The 26,035-nt window shown below is 37.1% G+C and overlaps 1 protein-coding gene across 4 annotated transcripts in view; it reads right to left on the bottom strand.

Annotated features, from left to right (window-relative positions):
* LOC145277646 (tyrosine-protein kinase-like otk) overlaps nucleotides 1-26,035 on the bottom strand; it is a 158,939-nt gene that overhangs the window by 73,944 nt on the left and 58,960 nt on the right. For 2 of the 4 annotated variants that reach the window (XM_080129233.1, XM_080129234.1), the window contains one exon: nucleotides 8,281-8,610. The exons of the other annotated variants lie outside the window; for them this stretch is intronic. In XM_080129233.1, coding sequence (XP_079985359.1) covers nucleotides 8,281-8,610 — 330 coding nt within the window. The remainder of the gene's footprint in view (nucleotides 1-8,280; nucleotides 8,611-26,035) is intronic. 4 annotated transcript variants of the gene reach the window in all.

Here is a 26,035-nt window from a genome sequence, read left to right as displayed (position 1 = left end):
AAAAAAATCCGATCTTAAAAATATTTTTCTCTTATAGATTAAAAAAAAAAAAACTTTTTACCGGGAAATATTTTATGTTACACCGACGAAGGGAGATAATATAAATTCAGCCAATCTTTTCTTCTTAAAAAAAAAAAGGTGTACTATAATCTGCTGATAGTGGTTTTAGCTAGACGAGTGGTTTTGTGAAGGGGAGGGACCATTGGTTGGAGGGGGGAAGGATGCAGGAAAAAAATGCCTATACTAAATAGAGACTAGATTAGTGGGTGGACAGAGAAAAGAACCGGACTTGTTTGGGGGAGGGGCGGAAACAAAATTTACATGTCTAGAAACGAGATTGAAAGCAACCCATACAAGTCTAGAATTACTGCTTATACAATATTTGCATAGGTGTGTAGATTTATTTTTATGAGCAAAGTAAGGGAGGCTTAATCTTAACTATAATTAATAATAATAAAGAAAGGAAATAATAATCACGCGTGTAAATTTAATTTTTATACACAAATAAGAGGATGCTTAATCTTAATAATAACTAATTATATAAAAATAAACAAAAGAATTTCTTTCACTTTTAATAGACATAAGTATTCCTTTGTTGTTAATATTTTTGTGACAGAGAGCACTGATTTACCTATTTTGATTTTTGAAAACTTTACCCATGTATTTGTTCTTTAAGTAAGATTTAATTATTTTTCGCAAGTTAACCTCGATTAGTTACTAAGGATTTTACAGTAAGTCAGCATGCTAGTAAAAATAAGGACACAAACACGTTATTTAAGCTGGACCAAACTATTTCGGTTAATTCGTTCAAACATATTCATTTTGTAAAATAAACTTTACTAAACAGAACTCGACATTTTATACAGTGTAGCATAGAAAATAAACCAGCGAGCGCGGTTATAAGAGATGAAAGAAATAAGTGCTGTACCTCGTGGGGTTGAGAATGTGGGGAGAGGGAGAGTGAAGATGTAAGGCAGGAAAAGAGTGGGAGGCAAGTAGTGTATGTGGGTGGAGGAGTTAGATTACTTGGTTGTGTCCTTATTTCTATGAGCATGTTGCCTTGTTTATCAACTATGCATCAGGGAATTTTCCGCTTTATCTGATTTTTTTATTCAATATTTACTCCTTTAATTAATATATGTAGAAGCACTTATATATATTAGCTATATATTAACTATGTGTGTATATATGTATATAAATATTTACTATATATATATATATATATGTCTGTGTGCGTGCATCTGTATATTTACTATGTGTTTATATATGTATCTATGTGTTTATATATATACTAGCAGTTCAGCCCAGCTTTGTTCGGTCCCTATGCACTGTTCATCACTTAATGTGCATATATATATATATATATATATATATATATATATATATATATATATATATATATATATATATATATGGACTCATGTCCAGGTAACCTACATCTAAAATTTCAAGTGTTTAGACCTAAAATTGGTGGAGGAATTTGATAGAGTTTGCAAAGGTCAATTCTTTCAACTTCGACCTCTTGGCAGCAAAATTTTTGCCTCAAAAACGAATGAAAAAGCTTGCTGCATGTTTGATTAACTTATATGTAAAATTTCAAATGTTTAGACCCAAAGTTGGCTGAATAGTTTGTTAGAGACCGCAAGTTAAAATCTTTTGAACTTTGGCAGCCAAATTTTCGGTCAAAAACGATTAAAAAGCTTGTCCTATATCTGAATAGACTTTATATAAAATTTCAAATATTTAGACAAAAAATTGGCTGAGTAATTTGGTAGACAACACAGATAATTTTTTTTTTTAACTTTGACCCCTATTTTGACCCCTTAATATTTATTGTTTTGGGCTCAAATCCAATTAAAAAGTTTGATCCATGCCCAAGTAAGCTACATCTAAAATTTCAAGTTTTTTTAGACCCAAACTTGGTGGAAGAGTTTGGTAGAGTTTTCAAAGGTCAAATTGTAGAACTTTGACCCCTTGACAGCCAAATTTCTGGCCGAAAACCGATTGAAAAGATTTTCCCAAATTTCAATACCCCCATATGTCGAATCTTAAGTCTGTAGACTGAAAATTGACAGAGTTGTTTGGTAAGAAAATGTACACAGACACAATTTTACTTTATATATATATATATATATATATATATATATATATATATATATATATATATATATATATATGTATTTATATATTTTCTATGTGTATTTATGTATTTACAATGTGTGTAGATGTTTATTTATATATTTTCTCTGTTTATATATGCATCTATATATTTACTGTGTTTATCTGTATTTATATATTTACAATATTTTTAAACACAAAATTTTAATTACCTTATTTCTTATAAAATATAATGTATTAGAAGCTATGTAGAGGAAGGCAATTGACATTCACAGGCACTGTACCGACACTGCTACAGTATAAACTAGTATTAATTTAATTACTCACGGTTCATGTTGAGATAGTAAAATAATAACAACCCATCATCACTCATCGTTCATTTCAATTGTTTTTGTGACTTTTCTAAGTGTCCCAAGATTAATAATTTTGGTGACAATTTTATATATTGCATTGCATTCTGGGAATTTTATACTTTTCAAATTTAGTTATTTCTGCTCTTATTTATTTTATTATTTCTATTTACTTGCCTCCCTATGAGGGAAGAGTTAGACACAAGGTTGGATTTTAATGTGGGGAAAATCCAGTTCTTCCAAAAGAGACACTCCGGATTAAAAAAATTCTCAGTCATAAAGGATTTCTCCGCCACTAACCAAAGACTGAAAAAGTGAAGTGTCGCATCAGAACAGATACTGCACTATGATTTTGGCCCAAAGGCCAAGGAAACTTAGTTTATGCATAGGTTACCTCTCTTTGTTCTCCTAACTAATTATCTCCCTTTGTTTATGACAATAAATTACCTCCCTTGTATTCCAGAATGACCCTAATATGATTGGCCAATCAACTAATCAACGGGAATTTAATTTTGTCAGGCAAGAGTGAAAATACTCAGAGCAGATGCAAACGAACCCGTCTACTGTATTTTGAATATTCTAACTATCCTGTTAACATTGTGAAGAAACTTTTTCTTGCTTTTTATCAAACACTTGCAGAAAAGTCGTTTTTTTTTTCAATGTTAAATGCCTACATTTAACAGTTGGTTTTTCAATCAAGCCACAAAAATACAATTAGTTTTTCAACAGACGTTTTTGTATTATTATTGGTGCCCTGATTTATCAGAGAGGAACCTATGTTTTCGGTTGTGTGCGTGCATCCGTCCGGACGATTGCCAGATAACTATCCATTAGTTTTTCCTGAAATTTTGCCACAATTTGAATTTCATTAAATAGATGTGTACAGTAAAAAAATTACTTTTGCCAAAATTCCTGTTGCATCCCCAGGAGCTCAAAAGAGGTAAAAAAAAAATGCCCCAAAATGGCCCAAAATGACACGTTTTGCCCCATAACTTTTGATCCATCCATTAGATTTTTCTGAAACTTGGCCAAAATGTGGAGGCCATTGTTCTTAATATAAATCCTGTATGAGTGACCCTGGCAAAATTCTGGTTTACATCCCAGGGACTTTTAGTGCTAAAAACGCCCCTTTTTGTGGCTCTTTTTTCATATTTCTCAACAAAAACGATATGTCTGACTATACAGTGGTTTTTCACGGTGATTAACTCAAATATACATGTGTTAAGGCCTGAAATTTCACCGTTATCCATTTGCACTAGGATTCAGCGTCTCCAGGGGATCAAAAGAGCTAAAAAATGCCCCCAAATGGCCAAAAAAATGACACTTTTTGGCCCATAGTGTTTGATCCGTCCATTATATTTTCCTGAAACTTGGTCAAAATATGGAGGCCATTGTTCTTAATATAAATTCAGTATGGGTGACCCTGGCAAAATTCTGGTTCGCATCCCTCTGGGACTTTTAGGGCTAAAAAAATATGCCTTTCTTTGTAGCTCTTTTTTTCATATTACTCAAAAACTTGATATGTATGTCTAAATAGTGGGTTTCCATGGTACTGAATTCAAATATACGTCTTAAGGCATGAAACTGCATCATTTGTCCATTTTCATTGGGGTTTGGCATTCCCAGGAGCTCAGAAGGAGTCGCAAATGCCTCCAAATTGCAAAATCTGACACTTTTTACCCCATAACTTTTGCCCCATCCATTAGATTTTTCTGAAACTTGGCGAAAATGTGAAGGCAACGTTGGCCCTTCACACTTCTCACATTCATCATTTCTTCACTATTTTTTGTGGCATCATCTCACATGCAGCACCAGAGAGGGACCACACATGCACGGCTTTTTTTAATATATAATTAATCTTTTACAAGCAGAACTTGTAGAAATTCCACAGCGGCATCTTTCATATGTAATATATTGCTGCTGGGCATTCTATGGACGTTCAGCGTGAATGGAAACTTCCAAATATTATTGTAGCCCTTTTGTTAAAACTGTAAAAGTGTTTAATCTAAGTAATCTGGTTATTGTAGTGTCAGAATATACCTGGTTATTACAGTTTATCTCCAATATTCTTATGGAAGTCTTGTATGGACGCACGGCATGAACAGAAATCCCACAATATCATTATTCCATCTTAAGACAAAGCAGATACTACCCTTGGATCCTAGCCAGAAGACCAAGAAGGTATATATTAACTTCACATACGGCTCAAAATTGACAAGAATTTTTTTTTATTTTATCTTTTTTTACATTACATCTTTGGTGATCGGGAGATCCTATTTATTATAAAGAAAGATAGGTCATAACATACTACGGACATTAAATTAGAGTATCTATATCATAATTTAATGTTCGTAGTATGTTATCGTCTTCGATTCTCTCTTTTTAATAAATAGGATCTCCCGATCGAATAATTTAGTCTGGAAACTGTCACACACATACATACATACATACATACATATGTTAAAGGTACTATGGAATTAATATGTGTTCATATCACTGTCTTCTTTTTTTAAAACTAATTGTTCACTACTTAACAAGGCCAAAAGCCACTCGAGGAAAAGGGTTAGTGATATTTTCAGTTGGATAATGGAACGGTACTATGAAAGAATTAAGAATCATGATTAATTTGCAGGAAGACTCGACAGATATTTGTTGATATTGGACTTGAAAATGATCACGTTACAGTTAGTTGGGGAACATCCCTACGATAACGTGTTTCATCTATGGGAAGTTCTTTAGAAGAAGTTCTGTGCGTGGACATTCGTTTGATCTTAGGTACACAGAGGAAGCAAGGAAAGTGCTGATAGGAAGATGAGTTCTTGCTGAGAAGGTTTTACAAATAGGGAGAAGGGGGAAATTTGAAGCTCAGTTGAATATGGACCACGAAAATAGTCATAGAGTAGGAAATGATTAGCAATGACTCTAACGTGAGAAAAGGAGTTGTGGTATCTTGTATATCTTCTTGCGTAATCATTGCGTAAATATTTTTTCAAACTAAGTGACATTTTTTTTTTTTTTCTGTTTTGGTGGTATCAAAAAAAGCAGACTTCATGAATGTTTGGGTATGAGTTCAAAACATTTTTTTACTTAAAAACAATTTCCGATGCTTGTTTTTCAATAAAAACAATAATTAAACAAATTTAGAACAAACACAGAAATTCATCATAGTTACTAACTCTCTCATATAAAAACTAAGTAGCGTATTTTTATTTACACGTGAAACTACTGATAGAGTAGGCAAAGAGTAGCAATCCAACTGAAAATACCACTAATCCTTATCCTCGAGTGGCTTTTGGCCTTGTTAAGTAGTGTGAGAAAAGGGGTTGCAGTGTCTTTATCTTCTTGTCTACGTGTTCCTTTTTTTTTTTTTTTTTTTTTTTTTTTTTTTTTTTTTTTTTACAGTATGTTTCCAACTTTCGGAAAACAACAACCAAATTATAGTTTTGCTAGAATCACTTCACTATAGAGATTCACATTCCCAATAGTTTTTTTTTTTTTTTTTTTACATAGGCGTCACCACTTATCAAGGCCTAAGGGCCACTCGAGGATAAGGGTTAAAGAGTATACAGTCGTCAATTGGATAATATAGTAATTGTCAGTAATGGAAATTCAGTAAACTTATTAACTTAAGAGGAACGGCTTATCAAGAACTTGTTTACATTGAACTTGAGACGCTAATACTGTTGAGCCATCATGTTGAACACAAATGGTGGTAGTAAGTCAAATCAGTGAAGAATCAATGCAGTCATGATCTTGAATGTTGAGTAATTCTTAATAACAAAGATGGCGGCGAAGAATCAATGTAGTCATGATTCAGTTGTTTCAAGTCGGAGGTTGACAGCGAACTGACTGGAATCCAAAATTCGATATTTTTATAATGAGGTCGGAGGCTTCTCATTGGTTGATTATTCTACCCTCAGTTATAAATAAGATCGTCAAAATCATTGGGGTCATACCCTCATTATTAATCAAAAACATTTTAACACTACCATAAATTGAACTCGGCATCATCGATATCATAGTTTGTGATGATAATCCATTAAATATAACGAACAAAGAAAGAAAGCATTTCACATCTGTCAGTAGCCTATATCTTTATAAACCCACCATACGTTCGTAAATATAGTATTGTTGCCTTATCTGGGCTGGTGCACCAACCACAAATTTTTCCCTCTTGAACAGAGTACAAAGAGTTTCTAAGCTAATTGTTTCTGCACTTGCAACTAAGCTCTAGCCTCTGTCCCATCACCACAATATTGTATCCCTGTTGTTTTACAAATACTTCCACAGAATGTGCTACAACAAACTTACTGATTTTGTACTCTCTTCAACGTAAATACTTCTGACTAATGTGACTAGCAGCAAAATCGTGCTCCTCACTTCGACAAAGTATAGCATAAAGGCCTACTTCACAAGATCTCCAGCTACGGTATAACTGGAAATATTCTCTCTATCATTAAATCATTTCTCTCTGATAGGCTCATAAGACTAGTGGTTGATGGACAAAAATCAGAGGCCTGCAGTATTAATGCTGGAGTCCCTCAAGGGTCAATCCTAGGCCCAACTCTCTTCCTGATCTACATCAATGATCTCCCTAAACACATACTTAAATCATTCGTTGACATCTATGCTGATGACACGACCATCTACAGCAACACATCAAAAGCCGTAAATGACAAAGCTCTCTCTGATTCTTTCTCCTCTGATCTCAGTGGGGGAAGACGTGGCTGGTTACCTTTAATGCATCTAAAACCAAACTCCTATCTTTACATCATCAACGCTCTGATCCCCATCTGGCATCAATTGAAATGGATGGCTGTCGTCTAGGAGAAGCCCCATGTTTTGACAAGCTTCTGGGCTTGACCTTCACTCCTGATCTGAAATGGAACACGTACATCAAGTCTGTTGCAAAGATCGCTGGAAAGATGGTGGGATCCTTCTACCGCTCCAGAAGATATCTCACTACTGATGCAATTCTCTATCTATATAAAAGCCAAGTACGTCCAAGGATGGAATACTGCTGCCATATCTGGGCAGGAGCTGCTAAAATAGCCTATCCTGCCTTGACAGAGTACAAAATAGACTTCGTGGTTTAGTGAGGGATACTCTTTTCTCTTCCCTGCAACTTCTCTCTCACAGAAGAGACGTTGCAAGCCTATCTGTTTTATCGTTATTTCCATGGCAGGTGCTCGTCTGAACTCCAATCTCTGGTCCCCCCTCGCCAATCTTTTACGAAAAACACCCGTCTAACTAAAACCACTGTCAAAAACTTTCCTCACTCTTTATCTATGCCTAAATCAAAACGTAGATTCCATGAACAAAGTTTCTTTCTTAAAACTGCACGGCTGTGGAACTCTGTTCCGTCTGCCTGCTTCCCTCCTGACTACAACTTGGATGTCTTCAAGTCCAACGTAAACAAATTCCTGATGAACTGCCCCTTAAGTAGACACTTTAAATATCCACACTAACGTACTGTACTTACAATAACCCTTATCTCTGAGTGGCTTCCGGGCCTTGATAAATGGTGACCACCTTGTAAAAAAAAAGAAAAAGATCCAGAAATTCCAGAAAACTTTCTGCTCTAATAGTGTCTTTCCTTGGACCGCTTGCCTAGTTAAATGCCTTCCTTGCTCTGTTTTCCCGATCGTACCAACATGCAGAAATTTGAATGCAATGCGAACAAACATCTTGTTGCACAACTCCCCACTTAGGATGCCCTTATAAATCGGGCCTTAATCACAGTAACTCCTTCAATGTCTTGTTTGGTGTGAATAAAAGCAAAAGAAAAAGAAAAAAAGAAAGAGTTACATACAAAATACGTGGATATATATATAAGCTGATCCCAGTTCGGATGATTTGTTATTATGTGCCAGGCACTGGATCTTCAATCCATGATGTCTCCGCGAAGCAGTAAACTGCATTTTGCCAATCGTTTGGTCGACTTGATTTATATCCCCGAGTTTTCTCGACTCATCAAACTGAAATGGTTCCAATGTAACGTTCGACCATTGAAGACTCACTTTCGGTGCAGGTTTTCCATGTGATGAACAAGACACATTGACGCTACTGCCTTCTGCAACGTAAAGATGCTGCTGCTCAATTAATTCCGGTTTGGTCTTGATTACAGGAAGCGATGCCGGAACTGAAACAAACAAGTATTTCATCTGAATTTTGAGGAATAAGGAACCATTATTACTGACATTTTTTTTTTTTTTTTAGACTATTGTCTTCGGCAAGGTTAATGTTTAAATTCCCGTGTTTCAGCCAATGCGTCCTCCAACATTCTTTAAGCATACAATGTTGATCAAATTTATCTCTATGAGAAAGATCAAAGCTCAGTGATAATCAATAATAAATCATATTTAAATATGTAGAAAACATTGCAATAAATGAACAACATATGTAAAGGAGTATAGATATTAAGTTGACTAGAAAGTTTTTGCGGTTTTTAAACTTTTAAATTCAAATGAACATATCTCGGCTCAAACAAAAATTTATTGATCAAAATAAGCACCATCAGAATCAACACACTTTTGCCAACGCAAAACAAGTGTATTTATGTAAGTAACGTAAAAATCTTGCGTTCTGGTGGCGATAAAGTCGCTGAAGGCGTTTTTGATATTGCTTATGGTTTTGGAAGCATTTCTCATGAAGAAAGTTGTCAAGATGCTTAAAAAAACAATGATAGTCGGTAGGTGAGAGGTCTGGAGAGTATGGCAGATGAAGCAGTGTTTTGTAGCGCAGTTTATTCAACTTCTGCAGGGTCAGTTAGCAACGTGCGGGCATTGTTGTGGCCTTTTCTGTTGACTAATGCTGGGTGTTATTATCAAAGATTTTTTTTTTTTCACAGGAATCACTACTCATCAAGGCCCAGAGGCCACTCAAGGATAAGGGTTAAAGGGTATACATTAGTCATTGTGATTATAGCGTAGTAAACATAAGTAGTGGAAATTTTGTAAATTGGACTACTTAGGGCGACGGTTCATCAAGAACTTGTTTATGTTGGGCTTGAAGATAATCAGATTGTAGTCAGCTGGAAAGCAGGCAAACGGAAGAGAGTTCCACGGGCATGCAGCTCTAAGAAAGAAGCTTTGTTCACGGAATGTACATTAAGGTTTAGGCACAGATAAAGAGTGTGGGAAATTATTGATAGTGGTTTTGGCTAGACGAGTATTTTTCGTGACAGTTTGGTGAGGGGGGAGCACCATAGGTTGAAGCTCAGATGAGCACTTGCCATGAAAATAACGATAAAACAAAGACAGGCTCGCAACATCTCTTCTGTGGGAGAGTTGTTGCAGGGAAGAGAAAAGGGCATCCTCCACTAAGCTACGAAGTCTATTTTGAACTAGGATAAGCTGCTTCTAGCAGATCCTGCCCGGATGTGGCAACAGTACTCCATCATTGGCTGTATCTGGCTTTTACATAGGTTTCTTTCACAAAAATCTACAATAATGGAGAAAAAGAAATAAAAAGATTTGGAAAAAACAAAAAATGGCTACCTAAAAAATACATTGTAGCCATTTTTCGTTGTGCTTATATGATTTGAATGTTGAGTAATTCTTAATAACAAAGATGGCGGCGAAGAATCAATGTAGTCACGATTCAGTTGTTTCCAGATGGAGTTTGACAGTCGTAAACATTGCAATAAATGAACAACATACAAAATACGTGGATATATAACTGTTGCTGTTTGTTTTTTGAGCCAAATAAACATTTTACATTAAGTAAAAACACTAAAAACCTATCCACCTAGGTAGAAGAGTACCTTATCTTGCATAGGGTAACATTTATTTGTTATATTTTTGATTTTTTGACCATCTTTTTTTTTTTCAAATCTCTGTGGATTGTAAAAGAAACTAGTACCTTCCTAGAAGCACACACACACAAACATCACTTGACCATCTAATATTCAATTGATAACTTTATTTTTAATAAAAAAGAAAATTTCAAAGAAATGGGCACTATCAATTAATTCCACTAATATTCCAATATTAGAATATTTTCCGTAATACTAATAATTGCAGGAGCACTAGGAGCAGTCCAGATAAATCCAGACAAAAGACGAAGAGAAATTGATATCAAATGGAGGCTTGACACCATAAAAACTATGGTACTAAAAACAGTTAAAATATTAAGAAAAATCATATTGTGCAGAAAACAACCAATATAGCAAGGCCCGTAAGCCACTCGGGGATAAGAGTTATTTTGTGTACAATAATCAATGGGATAATATCGTAACAGTTGGTATTGGAGATTTGATAAAGCGTCTTCCTTAAGGGGGCGATTAATAAGGAATTTGTTTATGTTGGACTTGAAGATGTCCAAGTTGTAGTCAGGTGGGAAACAGGCAAACGGAAGAGAATTCCACAGGCGTACACTTCTCAGAAAAAAGCTATGTTCATGGAATCTACGTTTTGATTTAGGCACAGATAAAGATTGTGGGAAATTACTGACAGTGGTTTTAGCTAGACGGGTGTTTTTTGTAAAAGATTGGCGAGGGGGGACCAGAGATTGGAGTTCAGACGAGCACCTGCCATGGAAATAACGATAAAACAACGACAGGCTCGCAACGTCTCTTCTGTGGGAGAGACGTTGCAGGGAAGAGAAGAGAGCATCCCCCACTAAGCCACGAAATCTATTTTGTACTTTGTCAAGGCAGGATAGGCTGTTTTTTGAAGCTCCACACAGATGTTGCAGCAGTACTCCATCTTTGGATGTACTTGGCTTTTATATAGATAGAGAATTGCATCAGTAGTGAGATATCTTCTGGAGTGGTAGAAGGATCCTACAAATTTTCCCAGCGGCCCGGGCAACAGACTTTATATACGGGTCCCATTTCAGATCAGGAGCAAAGGTCAAACCCAGGAGCTTGTCAAAACATGAAGCCTCCCCAAGACGAGAGCCATCCATTTCAATTGATGCTAGATGAGGAACATAGCGTTGATGATGTAAAGATAGGAGTTTGGTTTTAGATGCATTAAAAGTAACCAGCCATCTCTTACCCCACTGAAACGACGCGCTCAAGATCAGAGGAGAGGGAATCAGAGAGAGCTTTGATGTGTTGCCGTAGATGGTCGTGTCATCAGCATAGATGTCAACGAATGAATTTAGTATGTGTTTTGCGAGATCATTGATGTAGATCAGGAAGAGAGTTGGGCCCAGGATGGACCCATGGGGGACTCCAGCATTAATACTGTTGGCCTCAGATTTCTGCCCATCAACCACTACTCTTATGAACCTATCAGAGAGAAATGATTTAATTATTGAGAAAACATTTCCAGTTATACCGTAGCTGGAAATCTTGTGAAGTAGGCCCTTATGCCAAACCTTATCGAAGGCCTTTGATATGTCAAGAGCAATTGCCCTCGAAAGGAAGCCTTTGTCGAGAGATTCACTAATCCTATGGGATATAACTGTTAGCACATCAGCTGTAGATCTAGCAGAACAGAAACCATATTGCATGTCACTAAGGAGGTTATTTCTGCTGAGGTGGTTGACTACTTCTTTATTTAATATGGATTCCAGTAACTTACTCATGACACACAAGAGACTTATTGATCTGTACTGAGAGGGGGATGTCTGATCAATTTCTTCTTTTGAACTTCAGTTTTGTGCTTGTTCACCCCAAACAAGGCAGATTGCCACTTGGAACATACCGGGCTACTATTTGGAATCATGTCTAACAGGGAACAGTAGTGTATTGAGTTACAAGATGTCTGTTCACATTACATTTAAATTTCTTTAGTTTAGTACAGTTAGGGAAGCAGGAAATGGGAGGGGGGGAATTCCAAAGTCTAACAGTCCAAGGGAAGAAACTATTTGAGTAGAAGTTTTTCTTTTTTTTTTCTATCTAGAGATGTCAACAGTGAAGGGTGGGATTCTGCTGCTTGTTGGGTGTAACAGAAATCATCACCCTCGTAAATGACCTCGTGTTTGCTTGTGATCATTTTGTATTATGTGAACACCATTCAACTTCTTGATGTGCCTGAAGCGTAACACACACAGTGATGTTATTGGCAAAAGTTCTTCAAGATAGTATTCTTCCATGATTTTCTCCATTATTTTAATCCAATTTGGAAATGTCTTATTTAAGTGGATGAGTTATATATATAACTTGAAAAATACACAGCAAACACCCACAAAGTTTGTATTTTTTTAATCTGCATAACCCTAGATACATAACATTAAAACTTAAATAACAAAAAAATATTAATTATTTAGAGGTCAAATAAACATATCATTTAATGTTATTAAGATGTATGTGCATCTTTCAATGTTATCATATAAAGGGTAGTAGCTCTGATTTTTTTTTTTATGTCTAGAGAAAGAGAGAGGAAGGGCTGGGCGAAGAAAGAGGAGTAGAGTAAAAGGGATATAAGTTATGTTACACTTTTGTCTTATGTAAATCTGAATAACCCTGCTAATATATATTTGTGTGTACAAGATTCTCTTAAAATATTGTATTCCTCTTCTGATTTGCAGAAAAACATGCATTCTTGAATTGTAGTACGTACCAACAGCCTATTATCCATACCAATGCTAAAATTGGATGCATAGCAAGTGGTGATCCCGTTCCAGAAGTGTCATGGAATTACAAAGGAAAGATTATCAAGACTGGTAAGCATTATTTTCTTTGAATTATTTACTTTGTGAATTTCTTCCTCTTGAAAAAGTTAAATCAAATTATTCTGAATCTTTTAATGAATATCACAAACCAGCTTAGTTTAGAATGGGTGAATGTAATAGAAATCAATCTTGCAAACGACCTCGTGTTTGCTTAGTCTTTAAAATGTCAGCAGAAAATGTAGAAAAGAAAAGACAAGCATAATTTTGTAGGTCGCTGATTGGTGAATGTATGCCATTAATTTGCATATGTAAACGATTGGTAATTGTTCAATGGGACGAATTCTAAAGCAGGAGTTGAGTGGAGTTTTTTGTTGGAAAGCTTAGAACGAGAGCGAACGGTGGAAGATAATATCGAATACACGAGGATTTATTGCAAGTTGTGGAAAGAAAGGAAAAAAGACTTTCGGGCATTGTATTGACAAGAGGACAGTTTGACACTGCCAGTGTTTTTGTTTGTTTGTTTGTTTTGTTCCCATTTTATATTGGGTTAGTCAGGGGTATGTATGTCGAGGAGGCACAAGTGTTAGGAATTCATCAGGACACATTCCATTAAAATACTTGCAAAACAGACACAAAGATGCAGAATTGCAGCGATGGGACAGAGGTTTGAGCTTAGCTGATAGCATGAAACCTAACAGATTTCAAACTCTTCTTCGGGCCATGTCCAAGAGGGAAAAACTGTTGGCAGATGCAGCAGCCCAGATGTTGCAACAATACTCCATGCATGGGCACATGGTGGCTTTGTAAAGATATAAGATACTCTCTGCTGTGAGTAATTTTCTAGCATGGTAGGGGGAGCCCACCTTCTTTGCAGCAGTCTTGGCAACGTCCTCAATGTATTTGTTCCAATTCATGTTGCCTGTGAATATTAAGCCAAGGAGTTTGAAAGATGAACTCTCAGCAAGGATGTTATTTATCATAGTAATCGGACGCTGAGAAGAATTTTCTTGTAATTGTTAAAGGAAAGAAGCTTAGTCTTAGTAGCATTAAATGTGTTCGAACATGTCTTCCCTCACATATACACACCCATATGTACGCACGCACATACGCACACACATGCACACATATACACATCCTCATACACACACCCACATGTACACACGCACATACGCACAGACACGTACATATATTCACGTTCATGTATATACACTCACATTCACGTGCATACACACGCACACACTAACATACACACATGTACGCACACATACGCGCACATGTACATGGGAAACGTCACTTCCCCTGAAAGGAATTCCAGACATGCGCAGTCAGAACATTTACTCCGATATAAAAGTCAACAACACCATTCAACTTGCCTCTTTCTTCCCCTTTTGCCTGGGTTTGTCAACCAGGCAAGTTCGGCGTCCATAGCTCTTGGCTTGAAGACTTTTCCACCAGGACGACTGCTATCATGAATGCACGGTTTTGCTGAGGCCATCACTCCCTTTCTATTTCCCTTTCTATGTGCGGGATGGCCATTTCTCGTCCTCGACTTCATTCCTTTCTTTTCCACGCATGTAGTCGTCAACGCCTGAATGAACACGTGTTACACCTAAACCATTTAATTTTGACAGAAAATAAACATGTTTATTTTATTCAGCAATTGAGTTTTGTTTCCTTCATTCCATGCGTTTCATTATTTTCTTTTGTAGCGAGTTAGGGTATTTATATCCTGGTCCACAACAAATGTTACCATCCATTTACAGATCCATTCCACTACAGACTGAAGTTTGTTTTCTAAGGTTTCTGCCATTGACTTAAATACGTGTACATTCATTTTTCTCTCATGTCTATTATAGAGCATGGTGTCATCAGCAAATATATCCATCTCGAGCAGAATTTTATCAATTTCTTCGTCACTTGGAACATTCCTGGGCACTCTTTACTTTTGGTTGTTTTAAATTGTTAATTAAAGTTGATACAGTTTTGTATGGATAGAATTTCTTATTTTTTCTTTTTGTTGATATGATGGGACGCAAATGTAAGGAAATAATTGGATGAAAACAATCCCGTGGTGAATAACAATTATAAATGATTTACTTAATAACTTACACGTGTAAAGGATTATTTGAAGATGAGGTTAGTTAAGCTGGTGTCGGTAAGCGTCATTTTGAATTCTCTGTTTCTGTTTCTCTTTGGCTGGTCTAAATCAGGGGAGATAACTTTGCCCAAAATCTCGCCTGAGCAATAAGACACAAATTTTGAGTACAAAATCATTCCCCTTTAAATACAATAACACGTAAAAGTATTATTGTAAGGTATATAGCAGTCTAACAGCTTTGATATTGCCATTCCCTCTACAAACTGCAGATGGGATGTACTAAGATGAAACCAAAAGACCAGAAACTGCTTGGGTAATAATATAAGAAAAATGCTAAAATATGACCCCCCTCACACACACACACACACACACACAAATAGAGAGAGCACCATCCAGACCTCGACTAGAAGAGGTTTAATGTCACTCAAAATACCAACAAAAACCATCAGCCGTTATCAACATTATAAATTACTATAACAAACAGCTGGCGTGAGAACACAAAGTGAATTTTAATAGTGATCAAAAAAAGCAGAAATTACTAAAAAGCTAGGAAGACTTGCTGTCATTCAAACCCCAGGGAACACCATGTTTTTTAGCTAGTGAGAAATCACTGGTAACAACCAATGTAAAAATTCCTAGTGAGTAATAAAATATCATAAAGATAGACATGATTGGGCTGGATAGATTGTCGGCTGGGAATTGTGCAAATGACTAAACTTTTAATACACAAACAAATCGCATGATCAGAAACTGGAGCCAATATTTGAAAATGACATACATAAAACTCTGATACATTGGAGTATAAAAAATGAATATATTCATCCAAGCTAGAAAACCAGATATGAGAATATTCAACAAGAAAAAAATAGAAGATTTTGTCATCTTAACTGATTACAGGGTGGTGCTGAAAAAAGTCAGAAAAACTAAATAAATGCATGGAAGTTGTCAGAGAGGTGAAAGAACATGAAAACAATTGATAATGCCAATAAGTTTAGAAGCACTCGGAACAGTTCTCGAAATCCTGGAAAACTGACAAGAGATTAGAATTAAACGGATGATTGATCCCATACAAAACACACAGCACAGCTGGTATATTAAGAAAAATCCTTGAGTGCTGAAACCAACCCACATAACCAGACGGCACTGACCAACAACGGATTTGAAATAAGATTATACTGAAGCCAAAATCTTGATAGAAATATAGAGTATACGAAGATAATTGAGTAAATGTGTAAAAGAATAGGTGCATGTTCAGAATCCCCTTTTATTAAAAAACAAAAATACAGAAAAATCTATACGATGTACTTGTGATGGAATGAAATGATCATATTCCAGAAATCATGTAAATTGATCAAGTAGTTTTATTTTTATAATGAAATTTATTTTTTAAACGATTTTAAGCAAAATGTAATTTAATGTGAAATCGTAGGCATTAAAAGGCTGATATCGACAATTTGAATTATAGGCATCAGTTCTGGTTTCTTCAAGCCCTTTTCCTTACTCATACAATTCGATTTTCTTAGTTAAAAATAAGGACGCCTTTTATAAGCAAATTAGCCAATTACCAATTAATCGTCTGCTTAATAGGTTTTCTAATGGGGATTTATCAGACAATTTTGTTGTTAGAAATGGTAATAATATTTATTAAATTATATTGTAAACGAAGACAAGTTATCTCCCTTTTTTTTGTTTGTTGGTGACAATTCACTGAAAGGACATGCACCGTCTACACCGTATTTCCAAATAACAGGCATGCTGTGCTGCTAACATGTATCCTTTTGTGACTGGGGTAAATTAGAGACAAATAGAAGTAGCAAAAGTTCTCTCCTTTTGCTACTTCTATTGAATCAACATTCTTATTTTGCACTTTAAATTGCTGTCAAAGAAAATTATTACTCTAACTTTCAGTTTTTACATTGAGTTATTGTACTGTACATTGTAACCAATTGAAAACCAAAAATAAAGTATTCTTCATCAGTCATACTCTTGTTCCTCATTTTTGGATCTGTGTTACCCATTTCATGTACGTTTTTATCTTTTCTAGTTTAGATAATGCATTTTTTTTTTTTTAGATAAATTACTAATTAGATTTTTTTTTTATTTATTTATTTTTTTTATTACATTTTCACCCCAAAACAAGGCGCATTGCCACTTTGGTGTAGGGGGCTACTATCAGGGGCAGCAACTACTGGGGCACTATATTGGGATTTGGGCAGCAAGATGTCGGTTCACGTTGCACTTGAACTTCTGCATGTCAGTACAGTTAGGGAAGCATGAACTGGGGAAGAAACTACTGGAGTAGAAAGATCTTTTACATCTAGAGATCTCTACTGTGTGTGGGGGAGGGATTTAGCTGCCTGTCGGGTTTGTCGAGGGTGTCTACGTCATGGGGGCACAAGTGTCTGCAGTTCGTCAGAGCATTCACCATTAAAATACTTGTAGAACAGGCAGAGGGATGCAACGTTTCGTCGATGGGACAGGCACCAACCATTAACCATTATGGCAACCAGTTTCTACTGGAAGTATTTTGATGTCAATCCCAAGAATAGATTGGTTATTTTTGTTTTACAGCATATCAACCCTTTTCAGGTTATTTAATGCCGAATTCAGTGATTTTAAAGAACATTTTTTTTAATAGAAAATATATATATTTTTTTTTTCAAGTTGGTTTCTATTTAATCCATAGTTGGGACCGTAACAGGTACTACCACTCCAGGTCAGAGTGGACCTGGGAGCAATGGCAATTAAAGGGTGGCTCCACACTCCCCAAAGCCCGCAAGCTGGGGTCTCATCATCAGATATAGTTTAAGGTGTGTGAGCCTTTTCTAGTCTCGAACAAAAACACGCGTTCACATCTCAAGCCATATTTCTTGTCATACACATACACGCACACAAACATACACGTACACACACGTAGATATATTCACGTTCATGTATATACACACACATTCACGTGCATACACACACATACTAACGTACACACATATACACGCACACGTACGCACACAGGGACAACGTCACTTCCCCTTCAAAGGAAATCCACACATGCGCAAAAGACCACCGGAAACAACTATAAAAGCGAGAGACAAGCTGTTTCCTTCCCTTTTCGAACCTGAACGGTCGCCGGACAAACGGCCCGTTTCAGGGCGCGTGCGCCCCACGTCACCTGCTACTATGCATGGGGCAAGAGCCAACAGACAGTACGTACACTTTACACACTTTTTCTTTCCATGAACTGGATTGACTTTCTCACTCTTTTTTCCCTTTTGCTTTGGTCCATCAACCAGACAAGTTTGCATCCACAGCTAGTAGCCTGAAGACATTTCCACGTGGACAAGTGCCAACATGTGTGCACAGCTTTACTGATTTCAACCCTCTTTGTCTACATTTCAACTTTCTTTGTCTACACGCTGGACTATCATTCCCATTTCCACTACATTACTCACTCCTTTTTCCACACGTGGACATGAACATGTGTTACACCTAAAACATTCCTTTTTGAATAGAAAATAAATGACATGTTTATTTTATCCAACAATTGAGTTTTGTTTCATTCTTTCCATTCGTTTCAGTATTTTCTTTTGTAGCGAGTTAGGATATTTATATCCTGGTCCGCAACAAACGATGGTGACCCTGTTATTTTAAAATGAAATAGATGTGTTTGAACGAAACACTGATACACACACACACTCTCTCTCTCTACAACAATAGCCTTTCCTTCTCACCAGTTAACAGCGAGAGACGCACGCCAAACTAAACACGTGCTGTACCCTTTTCCTTCATTTGTTTCTTCACAAAATAAATCCTAGTTCGTTTAATTCAATAAACGCGTTGTTCGTTCCTTCCTCAAAGCAATCCATTTTTCCTATTTTGTGCACCTCAACAAATTGGTGACACCCGAATGTGAGAGGAACACGCACTTCCTTCTATACCACAAGTCCCTCTACAAACTGGCAACTGACTGACGTGAAACGAACATGCATGGTGACCCTACTTTTTTGGAATTAATTGTTTTGAGTGAGATGCGCGTTTTATTTGATAAAGAAAAAAAATGAACATTTCAACAAAGAAAAACAAGTGAACTACTAACCGACAAGAATCTTAATGAACTACAATGACGAAACCCCTCGTCAGACTCGGCAGAAAAATAAACACGGAGCTGTCGACTTCATACCGAATATAAAGAAAAATTTGAGCTCGACAAACATTTTTCACGGTTTCCTGACATTACCCTGCAACAAACGCAAGGAGCAAAATCACATAGGCCTATACACATTCTCTTCCACACAGCAGATGCAACAACAAAGAAACAATTACAGGACATCCCTATCAACACATAGGAAGAAGTTGAGTCAATAATATGAGTTGAGATGCACCATACACGCTGATAAACTCACAACTGGAAATTAAATAAAAAAAATATACACTGCATATTTTTTTTTTCCTGGGAAGGGGAGTATTATGCGAGCCTTTTCTAGTCTCGCACAAAAACATGCGTTCACATCTCAAGACATTTTTCTTGTCATATACATACGCGCACACGTACACACACATAGATATGTTCATGTACATACACCCACATTCACGTGCATACACACACACGCTAACGTACACACATGTACGCACACATACGTGCACACATACGCACACATGGACAACGTCACTTCCCCTTCAAAGGAAATCCACACATGCGCAAAATACCACTGGAAACAACTATAAAAGCGAGAGACAAGCTGTTTCCTTCCCTTTTCGAACCAGCTTCCAACCTGAACGGTCGACGGACCAACAGCCCCATTTCTTCAGTAAAGGAGTCTCGGATATACCTGCACTTCCGTTTCGACACGGAACAGGAGTTCAATAAAAAATGGAGACCGTATTCCGCTTTTCATAAATGAATCTCATGTTTTGGTATTCTTTTACATAATGTTTCATGGTGGCAAGCAGTAGTTGGCAAGCAGTAGTGTTTCCCATTTGGGAAACCTTACGAACAGGTCGTCCCTATTATATACACACGACAGTAAAAGAAATATAAAAAAAAAATAAATAAATGAATAAAATTGGCCACGTTCAGACTGCATGGGAAAAATTAATACTTGGCGCCAAGCTTCAAACTGTGAGTAAGCATTGTTTTTCGTGTTTCGTGTTTCAAATGCAACGAAAATAAATAAATACATATATATATATATATATACATTACTGTCATTAAAAAAAAAAACACATATATTAGGAAGTATATGTATAAGTTCTCAGACGTTTAAGTTTTCCATGGAAAACACATATACATGTACATTTGTTCTGTCAGTTTAGTAAAAAAAAAAAAAAGAAAAAATAAATAAAATAAATAAACGGAATACTGAATTTATATCGTCTGGAACTAAACGAAATAAATAAATACAATGGCTACAAACGAACCGTCGATGAATTGGTCGTCCAGAGACCTAACCGAAGCATTTCGATTATTTAAGCAACATTGTAATCTTTACTTCGTTGGAAAAACAGGTCGACCACATCCTGCTACTGTCCGGAGGAGAAGGCCTTAAAAGATGCAACACTTGGTCATTCGAAAACGAGGCCGACAGGAATAATTCAGAAATAATTTGGAAAAAATTTGAGGAAAGACTGCAGCCGCAATTAAACTTCCGAATCGCTCGTTTTTACCTGCGCCAGTATAATCAAAAGGAATCAGAGAATTTCGATGACTTTCTGGCCCGGTGTGAATCGCAGGTATTGAAATGCAAGTTCCGGGATATCCAGGAAATGGAGGAACGCCTCATCGAGCAGGTTATATCAGGAACAAAGCACCCAGAACTCCAAAAGCAGCTTCTAGCGAAAGGCGAACAATTGACACTGCCAGAGGCTATAAACTGTGGTAGGACACATGAAGTTTCCATAACCCACATGAGACAGTTGGCTGAACTAGAGCAGAATAAGCATGAAATAGATGCAATCAAGTACAAACAGTGTAACAGATACGGAGGCTCCCATCCGAGGCAAAAATGTCCAGCATGGGGTAACACATGTTCCGCGTGTGGACAACAAAATCATTGGGCTAAGGTCTGCGCAAGCAAAAATAAAAACGCAGCAGGACGTTTTCCGACATGCACAACATGGAAAGATGGAGGTAATAAACCAGGACATGTAGAAGCACAAAGGGACCAGTACAAACACTGGAAACACGGCAACTGTATGCACTCGGTAAATACCTCTCAGAGGGACAACGAAGGGATTTATAACAAGTTTGAACAAATGTCTTGACTCTATTCAAGAACAAGGCGACAGTCGGACAGAGATTTTCACAGACCTTGTAATCAAGCTTCCCAACCTCCCAGGCACCCATTTTCTGAAAGCTAAGGTTGAAACAGGAGCTGAAGGCAACATACTTCCATTGCGTACCTTCCGGGAGTTGTTCCCACACCTAATAAGTGCAGCAGGACAGCTACTCCCCAATGCAACAAAGGATGAACCAACTGTTCTAACAGCCTATAATGGTTCTCATATTACCCAACATGGATCCGTTAAAATAGCTTGTTCACACAAAGGAAAATGGAAGACCATCAAATTCTTTGTAGTGACAACAGAAGGGCCTACCATCATAGGACTACCTTCAATCAGAGACCTGAGACTGGTAACGTTACACTGTGCAATCCAGGAAACACCAGTCTCAGTACGTTCAACACAGGATCTGGTAAATATGTACCCAAACCGTTTTGACAATATCGGCAATTTTGAGGGTGAATATCACATTGTCCTGAAACCAGACAACACCCCTGTCATACATGCACAAAGAAAATGTCCTATACATATGAGGGAGGAAATCCAGACCGAATTGGAAAATATGACAAAACAAGGCATCATACGGAAAGTAACCGAGCCTACACCATGGGTCAGCAGCTTGGTTTATGTGCGGAAAGGCAATGGAAAGCTCCGTCTGTGTTTAGATCCAAAAGATTTAAACAAGGCCATCACGAGATGCCATTACAAGACCCCAATAATGAAAGAACTTGCACATAAACTCTCTGGTGCCAAATATTTCTCCAAATTGGATGCCAAGAATGGATATTGGTCCATTAAACTAAACGCAGCCTCATAACTGTTGACTACCTTCAACTCCCCTTTTGGAAGATTCTGTTTCCAGCGGATGCCTTTTGGTCTGGTGATGTCTCAGGATGTGTTTGCCCAGAGGATGGACATGATTATGGAGAAGTGCTCTGGCACCTTAGGGCTAGTTGACGATGTCATTGTCTTTGGAAAACCCCAAGAGGAGCATGATATGAACCTCCACAATCTAATGAGAATTGCTCAAAAGGAAGGACTGTGCTTCAACCGCGAAAAGTGTGCCATCAATAAGAAACAAATTTGTTTTTTTGGTGTAATCTATGATCAGAATGGTATGCACCCTGATCCCAGCAAGGTGACAGAAATAAAAATGTTACCTAGTCCAGCAAACACTACCGACCTGCAGAGGGTGTTGGGAATCATCACATATATGGCACCTTTCATTCCACACCTGTCCGATCTCACAGCACCTTTGAGAGATCTCCTAAAGAAAGAAGTGGAATACCAGTGGACAGAAAGTCACCAGAGATCCCTCCAGCAAATCAAGGATCTAATTTGCAAAGACATGTTGCTGTCATACTTGGACCCTTCCAAGCAAACTGTTATCCAAGTCGATGCATCAAGTAAAGGACTTGGCACTGCACTCCTGCAAGGAGGTAAACCCATAACTTTTGCATCCAAGTCCTTAACAGAAACTGAACAACGCTATGCCAACATAGAGTGGGAGCTCCTTGCAGTTGTTTTCGGCTGCGAACGATTTTGGACTTATATCTATGGAAGTGCGTTCCAGGTGGAAAGTGATCATAAACCCTTGGAAATGATCAACTTAAAAAATTTGGTATAGCTCCACCTCGCCTCCAACGCATGCTACTACGTTTGCAGAGGTATGATATGATAATTGTATATCGCCCTGGAAAAGATATGGCACTAGTAGATGGATTCTCAAGGTTACCAAATAAAAAAGCTAAAGAAGCTATTGACTTGGATCTGAGGGTGGATTTTGTTCAATTTTCAACCCAAAAGCTAGCTCAGATAAACCAAGCAACAAGTGAAGATGTCACACTATGTGAATTGAGGGACATTATTCTGAGAGGTTGGCCCGACACTCTCAGAGAAATGGGCAAGAATATGAAACCTTATTGGCCCTATCGAGACGAACTGTCCATTGAAAATGGCATATTATTGAAAGCAAACAGAATAATAATACCTAAATCGATGCAACAAGAGGTATTACAGAAAATACATTATGGGCACCAAGGAATGGAGAAATTTAAACTCCGAGCTAAAAGTTGCGTTTTTTGGCACAACATTAACAAAGACATCGACAACATAGTACAACAATGTACCATTTGCCAGCAGCACCAAAAAATGCAGAGTGCTGAACCCCTGATGCCCCATGAGATTCCGGTGAGGCCATGGCAGATAGTGGCTACCGACTTATTTCACATTGAAGGTCTCAACTTTATGCTCATTGCGGACTATTATTCCAAGTTCCCATTTGTGTGAGTGTTAAAGGAGTTCTCCAGTCAGGAAGTTATTAAACTGACAAAGCAAATATTTGGAGAACAAGGAATTCCAGAGAGAGTGATAAGTGACAATGGCCCACACTTCAGCTCGATACATTTCAAGTAATTCGCAAAAGAATGGGGTTTGTAACACCACACATCCTCACCTAAGTTTTCGCAGTCAAATGGCTTTGCTGAACGCTGTATCCAGGGAGTGAAATCTGCATTCAAAAAAGCTGCCTCAAGCGGTCATGACTTGGATATGGTACTATTATGCTTGCGTTCGACTCCTTTAGATCATACCCTTCCCTCACCAGGTAAGCTTATATACCAAAGGAAGTTAGCAGGGAACATCCCAGTCAAATGCACCAACCAAAACGCTAACAAGGAGAAAATAATGGAACGACTGTATCAGAAGCAAGAAAAACAGAAGACATACCATGATCAACATACAAAAGAGCTGCCCAGACTGCCCATTGGACAACCTGTACGTGTGTTAAATAAAGAAGCAGGTGAGGGGTCTCCTGCAGTTGTCACACAATTGGACCGAGAATCAAGATCGTACATAGTACAGACCCCCTCCCGAAAAACTCTTTGTCGAAATCGACAGCATCTTAGAGTAATCCCCTCCAGAAGCACATCCAGAGATACACTCCACTGAAATTCCTCAGGAACCTACCAGGGACGGTTCATCGAGTATAGAGACGGACAGTACAAAATGTCAACAGGCACCTTTCAAACGTACACCCCATGGAGTGCCAGACACGGGCACCTATAGCAACCATACGACAATTCAAACCACCAAATCTGGACGTGTCGCCAGACCCCCCCCCCCAAAAAAAAAAAAGATTCAGAGATGAGACAGTTACTAACTGACTTTTTATTTTCTTTTTTATCTCATCATTGTAAATAAATTCCTTTTTTTTCTCTTTCCATTTCAATTATTGAAAGAAGAGGGATGTGATAGTATGAACCATTACCTCCCCTTAAAGAACTCTTCAGTAAAGGAGTCTCGGATATACCTGCACTTCCGTTTCGACACGGAACGGGAGGTCAATAAAAAATGGAGACCGTATTCCGCTTCTCATAAATGAATCTCATGTTTTGGTATTCTTTTACATAATGTTTCAATATGTATTGAACCTACGAGGAAATGGCTGTGCTCTAAGAATGGAGAAACTCTAATGTTTCTACATTACAACTTTAAATATTGACGAGAGTATGAAAACAGAGGAGGCAGGCATCAAGAATAGATGAGGCAGTAGAACAGCAGCAGGTGCAGAGCAGAGATAACATTTGCAGTATGCTTGGGTGGAAACCGAGCATCAGCTTATAGTTATTCACTTAAGAATTGGAATTTGTATTTTGTAGTTTGTTTATAATTTCTCTTTTCTTATCTAGTTGCTTAATTATATTTATCTAAAAACAGGAAAGTGGTAATTTCATTTAATAAAGCAAAAAAGAGAAAAAAAAGCAGACACATTACAAATGTCAAAATTGACTGATACTGTGTTAATGCGTCAAACTGACGAGTCACTTATCATTGATGAAACTGTTTTGATTAAATAAGAAAGAAAAAAGTAATAATCGTCCGATTACCGATTAATCGACAAAGTGACCAATAAGGCTGATTACCTGCCGATTAATCGGTGCACGGTGCACGGTGCACTCACTACCTCTAGTTTAAAAATAAAACTACTTGATCAATTTACGTGATATTTGGCATTCTCGATTCATCATGTGTACATATATCATACAGATTTTCATTCTTTTTTTTTTTTTCTTCATATGTATGAATTCTGGACAAGAACTCCAAAATACGATAAATCCTGAATTTTTAACCCCCCTCCCCCGCCTCCGACAAAAAAAAAAAAAAAAAAAATTAAAATGCAGTGGCATCAACAATCGATTTTATACGACTAAAATTTTGAGTGGATGGAAAAACAGATAGAATAGAACTCTCCTGACTTGGACTGGGAAGAAAAAGAAGAGTACAGTAATTTAATCTGCCACTCAAATCCCCCCCCCCCTAAAAAAAAATGCCGGACGGATATAGAATATAACGTAAACCAGTTTTCTAAACATTATTTTAAAAAGCAAATACTAAAGGGAGGTAATTCTTACAATTTTTTTTTATCTCCCTTGAACCGTATCTTTCCGTAGAGATAAAAAGAGAAATAAATAGTAAAAAAAAAAAACGATCTGTTTTGTTTGATGATGATAAAAAAAACATTGCAAAGAGTAATATTCAAGTTTATTACATCAATAAATACAATAATTATTCAGAATAAAACAATACATTTCATTTGAGATTTGTCTGAAACCAAAATAGTCGGATTTTA

This window comes from Euprymna scolopes, chromosome 6, assembly GCF_053919585.1.
Source record: "Euprymna scolopes isolate OS-2025 chromosome 6, ASM5391958v1, whole genome shotgun sequence".
Classification (NCBI taxonomy): domain Eukaryota; kingdom Metazoa; phylum Mollusca; class Cephalopoda; order Sepiida; family Sepiolidae; genus Euprymna; species Euprymna scolopes.
The sequence above is the reverse complement of the archived record's forward strand: the minus strand, read 5'-3'. Positions and strand labels throughout refer to the sequence as shown.